General features: G+C 42.9%; 1 protein-coding gene across 3 annotated transcripts in view; it reads left to right on the top strand.

The window, feature by feature from the left end:
- The window catches only part of thrb (thyroid hormone receptor beta), a 100043-nt gene that overhangs the window by 61333 nt on the left and 19420 nt on the right, over nucleotides 1–19290 (top strand). For 2 of the 3 annotated variants that reach the window (XM_083646774.1, XM_083646772.1), the window contains exons 2-3: nucleotides 6089–6222; nucleotides 18311–18375. In XM_083646774.1, coding sequence (XP_083502900.1) covers nucleotides 18369–18375 — 7 coding nt within the window. In that variant the 5' untranslated portion in view covers nucleotides 6089–6222; nucleotides 18311–18368. Of the gene's footprint in view, nucleotides 1–6088; nucleotides 6223–18306; nucleotides 18376–19290 lie in introns of all 3 variants that reach the window. The other variant, XM_083646773.1, reaches the window with a different exon arrangement.

Raw genomic sequence — 19290 nt, 5'->3', positions numbered from 1 at the left:
CTTGCATACTGCATGCTTACATAAACCTGCTACCATTTTGAAAGCAGTAGCAGCGTCCAGATGGAGTGCTAATGTCTCTCTGAGTTAATAATGAGGTTGGAGACAGTAAGTAAACAGTACCAGTCACACGGGAGCTTGGAGTGGGGACTTGCGAGTCTGGATCACAGGCAGAAGCTTATGTGCTTAGCGTTCGTCGAATGTCCCGCGGGCCAGAAGACACACCCACGGGCCAGCAGACACGCCCCTGGAGGAGGAGCTCTGCCCTGCCTAGCCACACGGCCTCTCCTGAACCATTTCCAATCCAGTCCGTCATTAGCTGCTCATCTGGACTCCATCTCTGTGTTTTCATCCAGGCAGCCAAGCACACTGTGACAGCCTATGGATAATGAATTGTGAATTATGGATGCACGATTATTTTTGACGATATCCGATCTGATGTTTTCCAACTCTTTTGGCCTTTTCCCCTCCACATAATTTCAGAGAGCATCAAGTCTCTCCTGTAGTGGAATTAACACATTATTATGCGTACTCTTATCATAATGGCCCACTGGCAGAAGCAGACATACAGTACTGTAAATACAATGCTTTTCTAAATGTACACATTCACTGGGCAAAATAAACCTACTTCAACTTAGGTCATGTCATATTTTTATTTATGTAACTTTGTTTTTCTTCAAACAAAACTAAGTATTTAGTTTAGTATTTAGTGAAGCATCAAGCATTTGGGCATAATTAAAGTGTCATTTTATCGGCCTGTCATATCGGCAGAAATGTTCGTTTCGGGCCGTTACCGCTGACCGTACCGATATCATTGTGCATCCCTCCACTGAATCCTTGAAATTCTGAAGAATGCTTTGGTATGGAAATAGTCAGATATTAAGTTCAGCTACTGGCAGCTTCGGTACATACGGTATATTAGTCTCACAGTGCCCCTGCTAGGGGTTAGTTATTAAGTTTAACATTCCCTCAATGTCTGTTGTCTAGGGCTCGAACAGCCACCTAGCCGGTTAGCCGGACGATTAGTAACAGCGCTTGTCTGAGCGAACGTTAGCATAATGCAACCGTAACTTGTTGTGAGGGCGAAGCACATACCTCTATTCAGCGCTTGTGTTTCCTCCCGGGGGTTGGTCGCCCCTCTGGGTGGTTCACTGGGCCAGCTCAAGCGGGAAAGCCATCCCCTAAGTCAGACAGTCTTTGGAAAGGGGTTTAGGTCAATTTCTCAGCGTCCTTGTGGCGTGCAACCAATCTATGCAACGCCACCCAACTCTCTCTCCCTTCCTACTTCCTACTGAGAACAGGGCCGCTGGAAGTCATTTTAAGCAGGGGGTGCTGGGAGGAAGGGACTCTCGGTGGGGCCCCGCCGAAAAAAATTTGGACGTTTTTTTTTTACATTTTTTTGCCATATTTAGAGGAATATCTCATTTTAAATTAACATTAGGATACTATTGTGATGTAATTATTCAGTATTTTCTCCTTTTCTCACTCATTCAGAGCAAAGAGGGAGATATATAGCATGATGATAATGCTCTATATCTCCCTATTTGCTCTGAATACACCAGTTAACATGACACAGACTTAACATGATATAAATATTATCAGCAAACTTAATGACTAGACTAATTATTCTGATCTGAATGGCATATATCAAGAAACATTGACTCCTCTCTTTGCTGTATAGTGGGAGGTGCATTTTTGAGTAGGCTATTAAAATAGCATGTCAAGTTCACATTTCTTTATTGCCAGATTAAACAATTCGTATTGGTTGTTGGTTGGTTCAACACAACATGTGCGTGCATGCGCGCTTCTTCTTCTTCTCTATAGCCTACAAGCATGTAACTTCCTTGATTGTTATTGTTGATAATTCTATTTAAATAGGCTACATTTTCATTTCCCGAAACATTCTTAAACAAGAAAGGAACATAGTGCACTGCAAAATATTTTTAATTACATTTGTTAAAAAAAAAAAAAAAAAAAAAAAAAAATGTGGGGAAAAAATCTAGGGGGTGCTGCAGCACCTGCAGCACCCCTACTTCCCGCGGGCCTGACTGAGAATAACCCTTGAGCGCGAGGTCGGCCACGCCCTCAAGTCAATAGCTTGGTAAACCAGCCCGTCACGTGAATTCACATTTCATTTGGTTCTGCGAGACGGTCTGGCCCCAAGGCCTGGGAGGGTGTTAACTCATTGAGTGCCAATGACGACTATAGTCGTCAATTCAAATAGTAACGTTCAGTGCCAATGACGACTAAAGTCGTCAATTGCGTTTTTTGACGGTGGGACGTGGATTAAAGCCTGATCCATCTTCTGTGAAAGTATGGTGGATGTTGAATGTGTAAAAGCTATTTTACAGACCCATTAGGTGGCGACAGTGCTCTCCAGATTACAGAAAGGTGAGGAAAAAACAGAGAAGAAGTCATAGGGAAACGGAAATCGCATCCGTATGCATCGATATGCATGAAGCATAACGTTAGCTGTGCCTGCAGCAGCCAATCTGCTGCCACAATTGAGCCCCTCCGTGTCCGCTGCGATAGCCCATCCGCATGATTTAGTTGTGGAGTTGTTATTATTCTCAACTGGAAGCATGGGAGCCGGTGACAAATACACGCGGAACGCTGTAAAAAAGCTGGATGTAGCGCACTTTTCAGTACAGAGCAACCGCAGCAGAGAGCCACCAGAGACACTCCCACGGAGGTGGGGTTTGCAGTTGAGCGGGGTGGGGCACGCAGGGCAGCATACAACACTGACCCAGACAGACCCAGACAGCAGGACAGGATTGGCAAACGCAAGCTAGAATATCTGATGCCCACCAGCAGTAAATCAAGACCAGCAAGAAGCTGCAACCAGCAGCGCACGCAGGGGCCAGCGCTGCTGGTTGCAGCTAAAAAATATTATTTTGCCAAACAAAATTCCTTTATTTTCACTGTTTTATTGAAGGAAATTATTTTTGAGGTGTGACTACATCAAAAAATATTAGCTTCAGAGTCAGTCATGTGCTTGAAATGCTTCATTTCACAAAAGGCTAATTATCTCAGCTTCTAATTTGAAACGTCTCTTTTTGCTGAAATCAACCTATCTTCTCCGGCTCATAACTAAAGAACGGAAAATTATATCAATAAACTTTTTTTTGCTGATGATAGAAGAGAGTCTCATCGTTCTTTGGGCGTGTTCGGTGTTTACATAGTAATATCACACAATATTCTGTGGGCCTCGAGAAATCACTGAAAACGCTCTGAAACTCTGGCACTGGGAGCATCCGTTTTCCAAAAGTGGCTGGCACTCAATGAGTTAAGCAGAAGCTGCAAAGCGGAAGAGCCAATCAGCGAATGCGCTCAGTGCCCTGTGATTGACAGCGCAAGTTGGCCAATTAGGAACGCCACTAGCACTGCACTAACAAAACAATAATGGCCGCCTCCCTGCCTGTCCACCTCGAGGAGTAATGTCAATGTTCGTCTAGTTTAAACAGCCATAAAGTGCAGTTATTGCAGAAATAGACTCAATAACAACAATTAAACAAGTACAGGAGTATAGCCGCAACCGCAGAGTTTCTCGGCAGAAAATATGTTTTTGCCATTCTCCCGAGTGGATTTGGGTTTGACTGGATCCAACGCTGATTGGCTGAAGGAGTTGTCTGTCAAGGCAAGTACACCCGCCCAACCTCCACCCACTGCGATACACTGGGAGAAAGCTTGGGGCCAGATGGGAACGAAGAACGAAATGAAATGTGAGTTCACGTGACGGGCTGGTTTACCAGGCTATCAAGTCAGGCCCATAGCCAATGATCCGCTCAAACGTGATAGACATGGATAATAACCAATCCAACCGTGACAATTCCATACTACTGTATTAGATATTGGTCATGGCCCTCAGAAACCCATATCGTTGGAACTTCTCTACACCTCCTCTAGTGAAGTATTCATTTGATCTCACTATTTCCTCAGTAAAAGCCATTGATACTTTTAGCACACTGCACTGGCAAAGATGAATATGACTAACACCAAAGTGAATGCTGGAAATGTGCGTCACTTTTCCAAATATAACCAATCACCATGGAAACTGAATAACAGAGTGTATCAGCAGGCATTTTTCACAGCTTTCACACATACACTACACACACACACACACACACACACACACACACACACACACACACACACACACACACACACACACACACACACACACACACTTTCCCTTCATCTGTCTCGCTCTGTCTGGTTCTTCACTAAATAGATACACATATTCATACCTGGAGAACACCATCACAATCTGAAATGGCTTGTTGGTAGAAAATAGTTTTTTTTGAACAGCTGACAAGACAATGAAATGAGATGGAACTGTATCTGATCCCTGTGGGGAATTTGCTTTACTCTTATTTTCTTATTTTTCTTTGCTGTATACGAAAAATAAGAATATAGCTGTATACTGATAGTATACAGCTATATTCTTATTTTTCTTTGCTGTATATGAAAAATAAGAATATAGCTGTATACTGATAGTATACAGCTATATTCTTATTTTTCTTTGCTGTATATGAAAAGTAAGAATATAGCTGTATACTGATAGTATACAGCAAGGAAGAATAAGGATATAGTAAAATAAGAATAAAGCAAATGGAGGGTATTGCTATAATGACAATTCAGCAATTCCAACATGTTACAGACTATTAACATTTTTGGCAGGCTGGCCTGTTGGTCAACCTCCCTGTATGATATGAACACCAACATCATAATCAGTGATAGTAGGCTGCTATTGAAATGAAGAAGACTGGAGCCTGATAGCATCAACTCAGCCTCCATTTCCTCCTTCAGGCTGACAGTGCCTCCACTCCAACTGATTTCTGTGGGGAAGGGGGATTTGATTTTCCCTAACCGATGGGCCTTTTTCACAGCAGCCATTTTGGCCGTAAAAGGCAGGAAGTAAAACACAGGTGCAACCAAACGTTAATTAGGGTTTCCAACTTCCAATCTATTTAGGTGTTCCACTGCTGGGGTGCACATTACTGTACTTTATTTATTTACTGACATGACCCCAAATGGTGTTGATGATGGACCTGATGATATTGTATTCTTATGGCTTGACATTGACATCATCATCACAATTATTCCCTTTCAGATGGAAGTGCAGTGTAGTGCAGTGTTATTTCCTCAAATTACACAATTTTGTGTGTGCGTGTGTGTGTGTGTGTGTGTGTGTGTGTGTGTGTGTGTGTGTGTGTACGTGCATGCTTGTTTGTGTGTGGCCAAGTGTGTAAAAGAGTGAGACAGAGACAGGAAAACCATTCCCATCAGAGTGCCCATTAAGTCTGATTACAAGTGATTACCGCCTGTCGGAGAGAAATGACCAGCCCGCTGCCTGAATTAATGGCATCAACAAATGCTTCCCTCTCTCTCTCTCTCATGGCGATCAAACGCCGCCTGGTTTCTCTTTTTTTATATCCTCTCCTTTGACATGTCGTCATGAACCCGACACGACGGCGACTTTGGCGAGCCGCAACCCCAACGTTGCGTTTTCCCTGCGCTCGTTTTCTTCGCAACACATCATGAGAGGCACACGAGAAAGGACTCCGTCATGAGAGGGCTGTGGGTCAGAGAGGGAATTTACAGTGGGATTTTTCGCCTCCCTTTCTGCAACCAGCGGAAGTATTTATGGTCGTAAAATGCCACATGTGGCAAGCAGCGGGCTAAGTGCGTCGTTGAGCTGCCGGGGGAGCCTCTTTGTTGAGCGTAAGGTTGCATCTGGGTCATCTTGGCCGGATGTTGTGTTGTTTCTACATCCTGCCTGCAGAGACCGGCGCACAAAGGGTGTCAGAACCATCCTGAGGAGGTGTCACCGTTTCGCTGTGACGTACTCATTTCCTTTTAAGCGCATTCTGACTTCCTGCATTTCAAGGGAAACTGCGGTATAGGTCGATACCTGAATTGTAGGTGTTTTTGAATGTCACCTATTAAAGGCTGTTAAACTTTCAAACCCACATACTGTAAGTGCCTGGATGTGGACTTTTTTTTTTAAATGCCACAACACTTTACTTTGTGCCCTTCTTTACTTTGACTTACTGGCTAAACTGATTGTGGTCTTGGTTGTGTGTTGTAGGTGTTTCTCTGGGGGAGCTGTGCGGCTCCTTAGCACTGCCTGGAGTTGGACTTCATCACTTCCTCTGGTAAGACCTTCAAGTTGCTCAACTCCACACAGCCAGAGCCCAGCAGCTCGCTGCATGGCAAAGGCAAGTGGGCCAATGCACAGCAATTCAGCAGACCTTCCTGCTGTGGCCACAGAGAGAACACACACACACACACACACACACACACACACACACACACACACACACACACACACACACACACACACACACACACACACACACACACACACACCTCTACACACACACACACACACACACACACACACACACACAAGGATGATGACATATCCAGCCTGGTCGCCTGTATAAAATGTTGGCAGTTTACGTTTCTGTAACGGATACGTTGATATGTTGAAATGTTGCATATCAACATTTCTAGATATGTGTATATCAACGTTATACAGGTCATATAGTCTGCTATTGAAATAGCACGGTGGCCAGTAAGGGTGTTGTGGCTGGAGGGCATAAACTCTGGCCTTTAACACCGGAGAGCCGTGTTCGATCCCCAGGGTTTCCAAAGTCTACATTTCAACCATGAGTCACATTTAATGTTTTTCTCTTATTAACCATACCCCTAACCTTAACCAAGCTGTATTAGTTACCTAACCTTAACCAAGTTGTTTTTTTTGCGTCTTGTCAGTTAATTTAAAATGTTGATATGCATGCGACTGCCCAACAAGTTATTCTGGCAATGGGTCTGACATGTCAGTGTCTCCAGCAGTTGCAGGTCATGGTAAATGTAATGTTTCTGCATGTGTGTGTGTCTTAAATCTTGTGTTGTGTGTGAAGGTTTAACGGGGCATTTTGCAGGCAAATGTTACCACAGGCTTGACCGTTCCTTTAAACTTTAAATAATCATCGTCCAGATGTTGACCATCTTGCTACCTGCCACACTCAGATGTAGATCCATTACAAATTGCAGCAACAGCAGGTTGGCAACATGTCCCTGCTGTTCTTAGGAGAGAAGTGGGCTTCTTAGCACAAACAGACAGTCTGTGAGTGAATGTGGCCAATTTGTGCCTTGGCTTCACTAAAGGCTCACTTTTAATGACAGCATGTCAAAGGAGCTGAAAAACAGTGTGTATTTTGCTCTGCAAACTCCAATCAAAGTATGATCTAACTGATTGACACTGTGGGTATAATCTAACTGTTTGACTGACACTGTGGGTATAATTGAGCAGTGGTTCCCAAAGTGGGGGTCGGGACCCCCAAGCGGGTCACGGGGTGGGTCGCGAGATGATTTCCAGAATGTGTGAAATTGGCCTAAAGAATATGCAAACTACAAAATGTGTGAAATACAATTGAAAAACTATTATTACAAAGAGCACATTTTAACCATAATTGTTTGTTTTGTTTACAAAATGCGCACTAATTTTAGTATGCTTCAACCACCTCCGGGGATAGTGGGGGCTGCGAGCCTCGGGCACCTTTATTTTGGGGGTCGGGGGCTGAAAAGTTTGGGAACCCTTGTATTAGAGCACAATGCCTGCCACAATCAACACACTGCTACTTAAGAAAACACATGCAAGTAGACAAAACACAAGCCAATTAAGAAAACATTGTAATCAATCCAATAACACAAGCGCTACAAATACATGTACACACAACATAACCAAATACTGAAACACGCTGCAAGTAACAGATGACAACAAATCTGTTTCCAGGGGACAAAAAGAAGAAGAGAAAAAAGTGCTGAACCCGTCTGGGACGTGCTTGTTGTTGTGCTTTATGACTTTTGAAGTTATTAAAGTATCTAGAGTTCAGATCAGAGCAGAGATGGACGTCAATATAGAATTTCCATTTAACTATCGGATGTATGGCAGTGATATAATGTGAGGTGTCAGTTTTCATCAAGTGCTGTGATTTCATTGGCCAGAACAGTCTGTACAGTACAGTCTGTACAGTACAGTCAGTACTGTAGCGTTTGTTGCACAATAATGGCTCACACCCCACATGCAAATGTGGTGCACTTCCTTCAGTACACCAGGAGGGGATTTCTCCAGCCCACTCCTCGGCTGTTAAAACATGCATACAGGAGGAAAGGCGCACAGTCGCTGTTTGGTAGCACACTTTTCCCCCCCCACATACATTTTGCTTTTCTAATACTATTTGATATCCTACTGTGCCTGTTGCACCCACCACCAGTCATTAGAGAAGTGCATGGATTATTGGTTAGCACACTAATAACTCTTAATGCATTATTTGAACATGTTTAGCTCTCAGTCTCTCCAGTGCGATATCTCAGATGATGTGTTTGATTTTGCAACAGTGGAACAGCGACACTGAAGCCTTTCCAAAATACACCGGATAGCCCCCGTGTGTATTCTGAGCTATTTGGCCATGGCAGGGTGTTTTTTCCCCGGGGGCTGGAGAACTTAATGTAATATGATAAGTGCACTAGAGACTACCAAACAAAGTCATTCGGTTGATTCTTATATCAGCTTGTATTCTTTAATGAAAACACCATCTGCTGTCCTTTATGCGATGCGAGTTGCCATGATGATGTGCCCATATCAAATTGCATGGTGTGATTCAGCTTCGTAAATTAAGTATTAGAGGGCTGGCGGATGAAGCTTGGCTCTTATCAGAATGCCAGCTCAAATCAGATGCACATCGGTCAAGGCTGTGACTAGTGTTTACCGCCGGTTGGCACTTTTGATTCATGATGCATGCAGACATTGCGCACAGTGAGATTATGACTAAGGAAATGGAGGAGGACTGACATTCAGACTTGAAGATCAGGCACTCATGCCCTTTGGCGTTGTTTTCCCAACATATACGGTGGTGCTTTTTATAGCGTCGTGTGGTGTAAAGCGGGACTTTATACATGTTATTGTTGGTATTAAAATCTAGACCTGTATGCACTCTATGTGGGGAGATGACAGTGCTGAGAGTGAAACCTATGAGTCATTTTTAGACATTTTCTAAGTGGGATCATTTTGAGATGTTGAAAAGTCTCCTCCTGCTTTCAAACTTCCCTGGGGGTTGTTGATACGTAGCATAATGTGTTTTTCATCAACTTTCTTTTATACTTGAAGAAGAATGTCGACTTCTTTCATGTCTTCCGCTTCCTCTCCATTTACATTTCTCATTGTACTTTTGTGCTTCTCCTCTCAAAGATTCAATAGCCAAATTCTTCCTGGCAAAACTTTGTACAGGGTAACAACAAGAGATTGCCAGATACTTAATTGAATAGAGTAGTTTCCTTAGCCAAGAGTGTATTGAAGGTGTTTGCTCTGATGTCTCATTAGAGACATGTTTAGTTTTATAATTTGTTGCGCGGTAAAGAACGTCCACTTACGGTTAATGCAAAGATGGCATGGTGTTTTGGGTCAGCCCTGGTCTAATGTGGACAAACTACCGGTACTATAGAAACCTAAGACATCTTGGTGCTTATGAGACGCAGTCTTTATGCCTGTAGATGCAAAGATTTGTTTCACTAATACTTTAATAACTTTTTGTAATCTAGAAACGAGGGAAAGTACAGTATGCACGAGTGGTTCTCGAGATAAACCAGTTTTTGTGTTTACCAGTAGGTGGCACTATGCCGAATTACATGAAATTCGGCACTGGATTCCATCAGGTCCCCCTAAGCGCAGTGTTACCTCATAATTGTATTCTTTTCAGGGTGTGCTGAGGTGGGTTACCAACTCCTTAATAATAGGTTTAATATCTTTATTTGCATAGTACTCTTCTAAAAACAATGTTTACAAAGTGCTTTACATACAGTAAAACGCAGAGACACTGAACTTTCATTCTAAAGTACCTCAGATAAAAATAAGAATTAGATAAAAAAAAAAAATTATGGAAAATGAGCAAGAAATGATAATAATGATTGCATTAATTGAATTGGACACCCTAAGCAGTGAGCACACCCACCAACGATCACTCCACCAGAAGTACCTGTGTGGGTAGTGAACATCCACAAGTACACCACAACACGCTCCAGCCCATCTGCACACACAGGTTTCACTGGAGGTTTTACATACAGACACTGTTGAGAAAAAGAAGTAAGAACCTCCACCATATCGTTTGGCCTTCCTGTCAGACAGGCACAGTTCAAAGTTCAAGCCTGTACACTTTGTATCCTTTAGGGATTTGTGCAATGCATACTTCTAGGCAGGAAGCAATCTGATTGGTTAAAGTCTGTAGCATCAATGTCCTGTGTATCTGTATAGACTACAGGCTATATTTCCATGTATTTGTGATATAATTATTATAATATATATATATTATAATTATTATATTATTGCTGTTTTAAAAATGCACTAACCACGTTGCTGCTACCTCATATCGACTGATATAACTACTCTTTAAATTATGATGATGTCTACTGTGGAGCCTGGTGAATTATTGGTGAATTGTTATTTATTGTTATTTAATTTGTTACTGTATGGTTGCACGAAGGGGAGCTTTGCAATTTCGTTGTATATCTTTTTTATGCAATGACAAATAAACTACTACTACTACTAATAAACTGGCATAGTTGTTTAGCATTGACAGTTGCATAATGCTTTTCCTGTGGTGTAGGCTACATGTACATTCATGTTGTTTTGAGCTTTATAGTAAAGCACAGTACATGGTGTTCTTCTGTCTCTCGTCATGCAGGATGTGGTACTGAGGTTGTTGTCGGTGTAGAGGAGGAAGTACCTGCCCACAGCCTTCAGAATGCTGTGCAGCCTCCAGCAAGCCAAAAACAAACAGACAAAAGTTGAATTAATTTTCCTCTTCCCGCGAGACTTCGAGCCTAGTGTGTTTTGTTTACAGGAAGTGAGCTATGTTAGCCAGAGAGCTAAAGTTTTTCGTGCTGTTGATTCGTAATGAGCTTCATTTGAGAAGATTGAGATTTGGTTTTCAGAAGTTATGAATCTGAAAGCCATAGAATAATAAGACAATATCCATTTTGGATTACTAAAAGGTCTATCTTCATATTTTGGATCATGCTAGATGCCTTAAGTATTGCGATTCTACGATTATTGTGATTCGATATTACGATTTATTGCGATTTTTGTTTATTTTTTTCTTTTCTTTTTTCAGTTTGCTTTTTTACACTAGATTAGAACATGGGAAAAGTTGAATCATACACTAGAGACTGTATATATCATGAGTAGGGCTGGGCGATATAGTTAAAAACAGGGGCGGACTCGGATCATAATTCAGGCCGGGCATTAGATACCAAGCAGGCCAGGCCGATATGGGCCGACGCGCGTGAAATTTGGGCCGTTTGAAGCCAGATTTGGGCCGTTTGAAGTCCAATTTTACAATGAGATGCACCCACTTTAACCCTGAAGTGTAATTATTACTTCAGACTAACTAATAAAGTAATAAAACCACTAGTAAACCAGTAGGCGGCGCCTGGCCTGCTGTTCAGTGAGTGGCCTGACTGCAAGCACCCAATTTTTTTTTTTTTTTTTTTGGCGATTATCGATTCTGGAATAAAAGATCGATTCAAAAAATTGTGACATTAAAAATCGCGATACTTAGGTGAATCGATTTTTTCTCCCACCCCTAATGTATAGTCTTCTTGTAGTCTCCAAATAAAGACATGTCTTGAGTTCATCTCACGCCTGATTTTTGAAAGCCGGCTCAGCATTTGACATGTGTCATAGTCTAGCCACTTAAACTCCTGATTCTATTAACTTCTACATTTTCATTGCCATTTTGTTTTTTTTAGTCCTCCTTTTATTTTTCTGGTTCTTCTGTAATCGTGTTAGCAGTTTGAGTAGTTATAGGCTTTGTAAACCCTAATGTTACTTCACTAGTCCCGACATATCGGTAGCTAGTCGGCAATGAGTAGGCTACATTACTCACAGAACGTATAATGTTACTGTTCGCTGGTTTTGTAGCTAGTCGGCAACGAGTAGGCTACATTACTCACAGAAACGTATAATGTTACTGTTCGCTGGTTTTGTAGCTAGCCGGCAACGAGTAGGCTACATTACTCACAGAAACATTACTGTAATGTTACTGTTCGCTGGTTTTGTAGTTGGTGAAGGCTCGCAGTGTGGTGGCCACAGGGGGCCACCTACACAGGATATTTGGTAGCCAAAGAATAACTGGCTTCTGATTGGCTGCCTGCCCTGCACAAATCAGCAGCAGTAGCAACTTGTTTCTCTGCTGTCAGGATCGGTAAGTGACTGATGTTAGTTGAAACTTCATTCCCATACAGAGTAGTAGGTGCACGGCTGTCAAATAGCACTGAAAATGAGTAGGGTGGAAAATGTACAGTAATCATCTTGGCTGGAAAAAAATATTCTTGGCAGGTACTTTACTTTTTATTTTATTTTCTTCTTTTCTTTTTAAAGCTTACCGGCCCTTGGCTTGTGAGCCAAAAATGTAATTTGGGAAACTGCCTGTAGATGTAGCTGTTTAAAGTACCTAACTGGGTTGATAATAATAGCGACAGTACTACTAAATGTGATCCAGCTGCAACTATAAACAGAGGCACCAGTGTGTGGTTGTGGTGCTGGTGGTGGTGAGGCCAGTCAACATGTTAGCACATGCACATATATGCACTGCACGCGCGCGCGCGCGCACGCGCTCACACACACACACACACACACACACACACACACACACACACACACACACACACACACACACACACACACACACACACGGTAACACACAGCTTGCACTATAATTATAATAAGAAATACTAATAATAGCCGCCAGGCTGCAGTTTACCTTGTTTTACATCACGGCTCACTGCTTTCCCATCAAAGAAATATGTGCATTCTTTGTTGACTTCATTTGGCCCTTTGGCCTTTCCAAGAAGGTCTTCGGCTGGAAATCAATATGTGCATAAATATACAAGCTGAGAAAATGTGAGACACACATCAGTCCACGCCTGGAGCTGATCTCCAAGACGGCTGGGGAGAAAACCCTGCAGCTTTTCTATGTGTTCCACTCCGCTCTGGTTGAATAGAGAATAAATGAGGTTTTGGCTGTATGATAACCTTGGCTCACCTTGCTCTGCGTTAAACCCAAACTATATGTTGGATACTGCCGCCACCTTGTCTGGTATTACACCAAGCCCCCCAATGCTAAATCCATATCTTGTGTATTTATATAAAAACTTATTGTAGCCTACATTTATATGATCTAATCCGGAACTATTGACATTGTAGTGCTGTCATAGGGATTGTAAAGAAATGAAGGCATCAAAGACTAAAGGTCTTTGCTTCTGCTGTCACCTCACTCTATTCATGCCAGACATAACTACACAGTCAAAACACATTGACCTCGGGCGTTGACACTTTAATCATCCGTCCAAGTTTTCACTGACCAGATCCTTAAATCAGTTGTTTTTGAAATAGAAGTTGGCACCAAGCTCTTTTATCTGAGCCTAAAGAAATAACCGGTCAGAGTGCAAAGACTGTGAAGACAGCGCAGTGTCTGGATAGTGGTGTTATGTAGCTGTCCAGTCAAGGCCACACAAAGAGTCCAGCCTAGTAAAGTAGAAAAAGGGAGACGGAGCAAACAAGGAAGAAGAAAATCCCAGAGCCATGATGACGAGGGGAAAGGGTGGACTCGAGCAGCTCCACTCTCGGCCTCTCTAGCTAATTTACGCCTAGAGAAGTCCGTTATTGTCACTATTTGTTTACTTGGGACACTAATGTGCAGAGATGGCAATTAGAGATCCACCAAAGCACTCAGTTGTGTGATTCTCTTTTCTTTTCTTCCCAAACAAAGTGTCGTCTGTGGACGAGAGACCTCCTGTCTGATGGAATTGGGTGACCTGAAATGCCTCCCTCTAAGCACCTATGGGAGTGGCTTTTGCCCGGTGCGCTGCCAAATTTTGTTTCGTCTCAAAAATGGGTTACCCCTGGTGGTGTTGTCTTCGCCTGCGTTTCACACCAGGGAAGTCGAGAACAAAATTGTTTTAGTTTTTGCGCGGATCGTTTCAAACGGTAAAACGTTTTGACGGGAGTATGAAGAATGAAAGCAGTCTACCGAAAGTAACCTGCCTAGTTGTCTCAATGAATCACACTTGTTTGCAATCTTAGGGGTGCGTTCACACGAAGCATGTTTGCAGCGGTGGTGCTGTTCCTCCTTTAGTTCGGTAACCAAGTGAAAACATTGAACTTTGGGGCCACCAAATAACGACACTGAGATGCCTGAAAATGTGAGTCTCAGTCCTTTAACAAGAGAACTGTGGTGCGGTTTGTTAGGAGTGAGAACGCAATATGAACCAACTACAGGAAACAGGAGATGACGGTCATAACAGGATGACTGTTACCAAAACTCTGGTTCACTTGTTATTGGCCAATGTGAACCTGAACCAACCAAATACATGTTCCAAAAAAATTCAACAAAGTCAACTTTTTGGTTCAGACCAAAGAAAACAAACAGGGAGGTGTGATAACATCCTTATTACTACGGCTGGCAAGGACCTCACGATACAATTATATCACGATGCATTGCGATACGATACATTTTGCAATATATTGCAATACTCTACATAATTTACTGAACGTTTTAAAATAGAGCTGAAAATACAACTTTCTGTGTAGCACCCAGGTATTGTAATAATATATACATCATATTAGAGTATATGGATAACTCAGTGGACAAATTGACTCAAAACTAATGCAAATTGTCAGCAGCATTTTGATTGGCTGTTGCATGAACCTAGTTGCAATAAGTTCAGTTTACTTTTCAGTGTAGCTCCAATGAAACTTAGTTGCAAAAAAAGTTTCACCATGTAACGCCGGCTTCGTTTACTCGCCATTTATTAAATACATTTCATGGCAATCCCTGAGCTTTTCTGTCTATGGATTTACTTTATACCACCATGTTTTTGATGTCGTCTCGTTCTTTCTCAGCCAGAGTGTCTTAAAGCTTCTGTCCTCGTTAGACCCTTGGACACCTGTTGTATGGATGAAGCTTCTGTCCTCGTTAGACCCTTGGACACCTGTTGTATGGATGAAGCTTCTGTCCTCGTTAGAGCCTTTGAAACCTGTTGTATGGATGAAGCTTCTGTCCTCGTTAGAGCCTTGGAAACCTGTTGTATGGATGAAGCTTCTGTCCTCGTTAGAGCCTTGCAAACCTGTTGTATGGATGAAGCAGGATTTGGTCCTTCCCCCAGCTGTTGTCTGGATATTAAATGCTCACTAGGGGGGAAAAGGCAGCGAAACCAAAGCCGAGTTGCCCGTCATGCTTTTCAAGCCAGCTGTTCTCCGGTGGAAGGGAATTACGAAGGCTGTAATCATTTGCATTTACTTTTTTTGTTTTTCGACCTTCCTGACAGTGATTCTTTTTTTAAACTTCTACGCTGATTAACAAAACGGAAATCCTAGTGAATGGTTGGAAGTCCGTTGATTAATTAGACAGTTTTCTCATTATTATGGGGTTTCTGCAGCTCCTGAAACTGTTCCATTGTCTTAAATTATCTCGACTCAAGGCCTTAAATGGTCTTAAATGCCTTTAAGGTGTTTAAAAATGTTCTGGCGAGAAATCAGTCCAGTCACACATACTTTTACAATCTGACTCTGACAGTTTTCATGTTTTTTGTGCCCCCCCCACGTGTGAACGTGGCCTTGTGTCACTGTAACTGGTATTATAAAGGTCTTAAAGAGTCTTAAGTGCAGCTTGCTTGATTTCTCAGCTCACCGAGTCCGTTTACAGTGCCAGGCTCCACGCTCCACTGCCAATGTGACTCAGGCACAAGATGCTTCTGTGTCATGTAGAGAGAGTGAGTCAGGCGGAGGCAGTGGATGTCGGCTGCGTGGGCGCCACCCTGTGGTGCAAACGGCTCAATGCGTTTATGCTGCCGTGGCCTCAGATGCCCTGCTGCCGCCCCCCCACCCCCCCCCCCCCTCCTGGATTGTGTGACGCTGCTAGAATAGGATGCACACAAGCCGAGGCAATGTTTCCTGAATGAATGATGACACGCTGGAATATGGTGGAATTTGCAGAGGCGTATTGGAGACGTGAAGCGAGGGAGTTGGATGCAGTCTCCGGGGGAAGTGGAGGGAATATCGGGGGATTTTACACATTACTAGACTATAGCAGGATGTATTATGCAGCTTGTCTCGCACATTCATGCATCAGCTGGTGGTTTTTCAGCTGTTTTTCCTCCCCAGCACCCCCAACTATAGTGGAAAGCAGAATAGTCAAATATGCCATAATATGTCATAAAATAGGATATTAGTAGGAGGGCTATGGTGTCCTAACTAAGGCAGGTAATACAAAGCTGTGAGAAGGTGCTCTGTGGTCGAGAAATTGGGAAATGCAAAAATAGCAATAATAAAAAAAGCAAATCCAAGGCACTCTCCATAATATTATTAAAAAGCTTTATCAAAGGCTAGTTCATAATAGAACAGATGAAATCATGCCACCACAGCCTTCGTATGGCGTTTGTTATGCCCTGACGAAGATCGTGTGTGGTCGAAACATGTTGGCATGATTTTGTCAGTTCTCTTATCGACTAGCCTTTGATTAAAGCTTTTTAATGAAGAGTGCTTTGGATTAGATTTTTTATTATATTTCTTTATGATGTAATAAAATAGTCTATAAAATTTTATAGCATGGAAGTGCGCCGACTTAGTCATGGAAAGTCACGGAATAGGCAAGCAATATAATATCAACGTCACTGTGGGAATCTTGTCATGTCTACTACCAGTGTGTTCGATCTCGGTTTGTCAATCCATGATGATGCACATTTTTACACGAAGCAAATTTTCTGATATAATAAAGAGATTTACTGGCAACGCATGTTCACGTTTTGACTGAACAGATAATCAGGGCAAGACAGAGTGAAGTTTAAAGGTCATGTGGAGAGCTGATATGAGATCTACTGTAGTACTGTAGACACACACACACACACACACACACACACACACACACTTATACACACATGGGCGTGCAGAGAAGCAACACCTCCTAATTAAGCTCTTCTTTTGGCTTGAGTTGTATTTGTTCTTTTGCAACTGTGTTATGTAGGCGATATAGTTCAAACAAATCAATTATATGTCATATAGGAAGGAAGAGTTGATAGGAACTCTTTTCAAGTTGCAGTGTTGAATACAACTAGTAGAACCATACTGAACCTCTCTCTCTCTCTCTCTCTCTCTCTCTCAGGTGGTAATCATGGTAAACGCTAGTTATTTCAGCTGCTATTAGCTTATCTGTCTGGCAATCATCTTTGGGTTTCAGTAGGAATGCATACATCGATCGATCTCTTTTTGATCCACACGTTTCTTGTGAGACTCACGTGTACTGTGTCGCGTCACGTCATACGCTATCCCCCCTCCCCCCAAAAAAGAACTCTCTGAGAATCGCCTTGTATCCGCTTGATGCATAGTTTCCCAGTCTTTGTTGTAGCTGCTGCATTTCATTCCCGTCGTCGTTACCATCACCATCAAAATCTGCATAGTGACTCGCAATTTTCCCCATTGGCCATAGCCGTAGGGAGCAACTACGGTGACAGGTTAACCTGCACTTGACCCCATGTGTGCCGCAGCCCCGTGATGACAGCCTTCCCTGCTTTCTTCACAGCCGATTGGATAAAAGCCAGATTTTAGAAAAGCATCTGCCCTGCAGTGGTTTCACTTTTGAAAACTAGAGCCAATCAAAACGCGGGATATCGTCTCAATATGTGGGACACTGGGCAAGGGATATAAATGCTGTGCAGTGCCGCATAAAGCGGGACACCTGGTCACCCTAAACACATAGACGTGGCATTTGAAAAAAAAACACCTGTCTCTGTCTATGAAATGCAATGGAAGTGGAGGATCGGCCACTAGATGTCACCCTGCACACTGCAGGGGAGGGGGGGGGGGGGATTGAATGAGAGCCATCACACCTGTGTGTGTGTGTGGGTGTGCGCGCACGCACACACACACACACACACACACACACACACACGTATGTGTGTGCAAAATCCCCTTTGATAGGCAAAGAAACGGTGTTAATTGCGTCCTTGAGCGTCCCCTGAGATGCTAACAAATGGATAAAATGCAGGCAGTTCAAAGACAATTTTCTCAAGCTGAGGACCAATTACTAGTACAATATCTCTATTCGTGTGATTTTAGGTGATTTATTTTTAAACGGCAGAGCAGGATTGGACAAGCTCAAAGCAAAACAATCTGTCAAGTGTTATTGTAGTTACTGTATACAGTATATGTACTTATTGATTTCTTCTTTTTTTTGGCTGTCTGTGTAGGCAGGTATTCAGATGTCTGTAGAGGGTCTGAGGATGAAGTCTTGGCCCTGAACCCCACCAGTATGTCAGGTAAGAATACACACACACACACACACACACACACACACACACACACACGCACGCACGCAAAAAAAACATATGTAAATGAAACAGGACAGGAAAGTGCATTTCTGCACACACAGGAAGCCGCTTTAGAACAGGCGTCATCACCACCACATGCCAGACATGCTTGTATGGCTTTTATGGCTTTCTACAGGCAGGTGGGCCCATACGTTTAACACACAGCACTCCGCCCATGTTGACTCAGCAGAGATAGCACAGGAGGCGAGCTGGCGACCTCGGGCGACCCCGGCACATATGCCCTCGATATATTGCATCAATATAGTGTATAACACAAAACAGTTGAATGCTCGAACCAGGGGTCTCATTTATAGACCGTTTCAACTTGACAACATAAACATTCTAAATTGGCCCTACTTCCTGTTGCAGTGTGTATCTGCTAATACAATAACTGACAGGAAATAAACTTGAGAGTCCAAACTGTTCCCTAGCAACAGATTTCTGGTGAAACAGTCTGTAAAACAGTGCATAGAATCTCAACTTGAAATGTTGCACACGTGCACGAGCCTCTTACTCCATCCTTTAACTCCTGCAAAGCCGCACCAGATGGAAAAGAGACATTTCCCCGCTGGCATCAAGTCGGGCGTCACTAGAAACACTTTGTTGAGTAGCAAAATGTCACAGCAGTATTTCATGCTGCAGCTCAGAGAGCCCAACCCCTTTATAAAACTCTGCCTCTGCCACCCTGTATTTTGAAATCCTCCCCTCCACTGCCCCCTTTTAGCCAATTAGCATGAACACACCTTCACACACTTCACCTCCATGCCAAATGTCAGCCCTCTCTGCCCCTGCCATCCTGCATTTTGAAATTTGCACCCCCCCCCCCCAATCGCGCCTCCTTTTAGTCAATTGACATGAACACAA

This window comes from Poromitra crassiceps (assembly GCF_964638095.1).
Source record: "Poromitra crassiceps genome assembly, chromosome: 11".
Lineage (NCBI taxonomy): Eukaryota > Metazoa > Chordata > Actinopteri > Beryciformes > Melamphaidae > Poromitra > Poromitra crassiceps.
The sequence above is the reverse complement of the archived record's forward strand: the minus strand, read 5'-3'. Positions and strand labels throughout refer to the sequence as shown.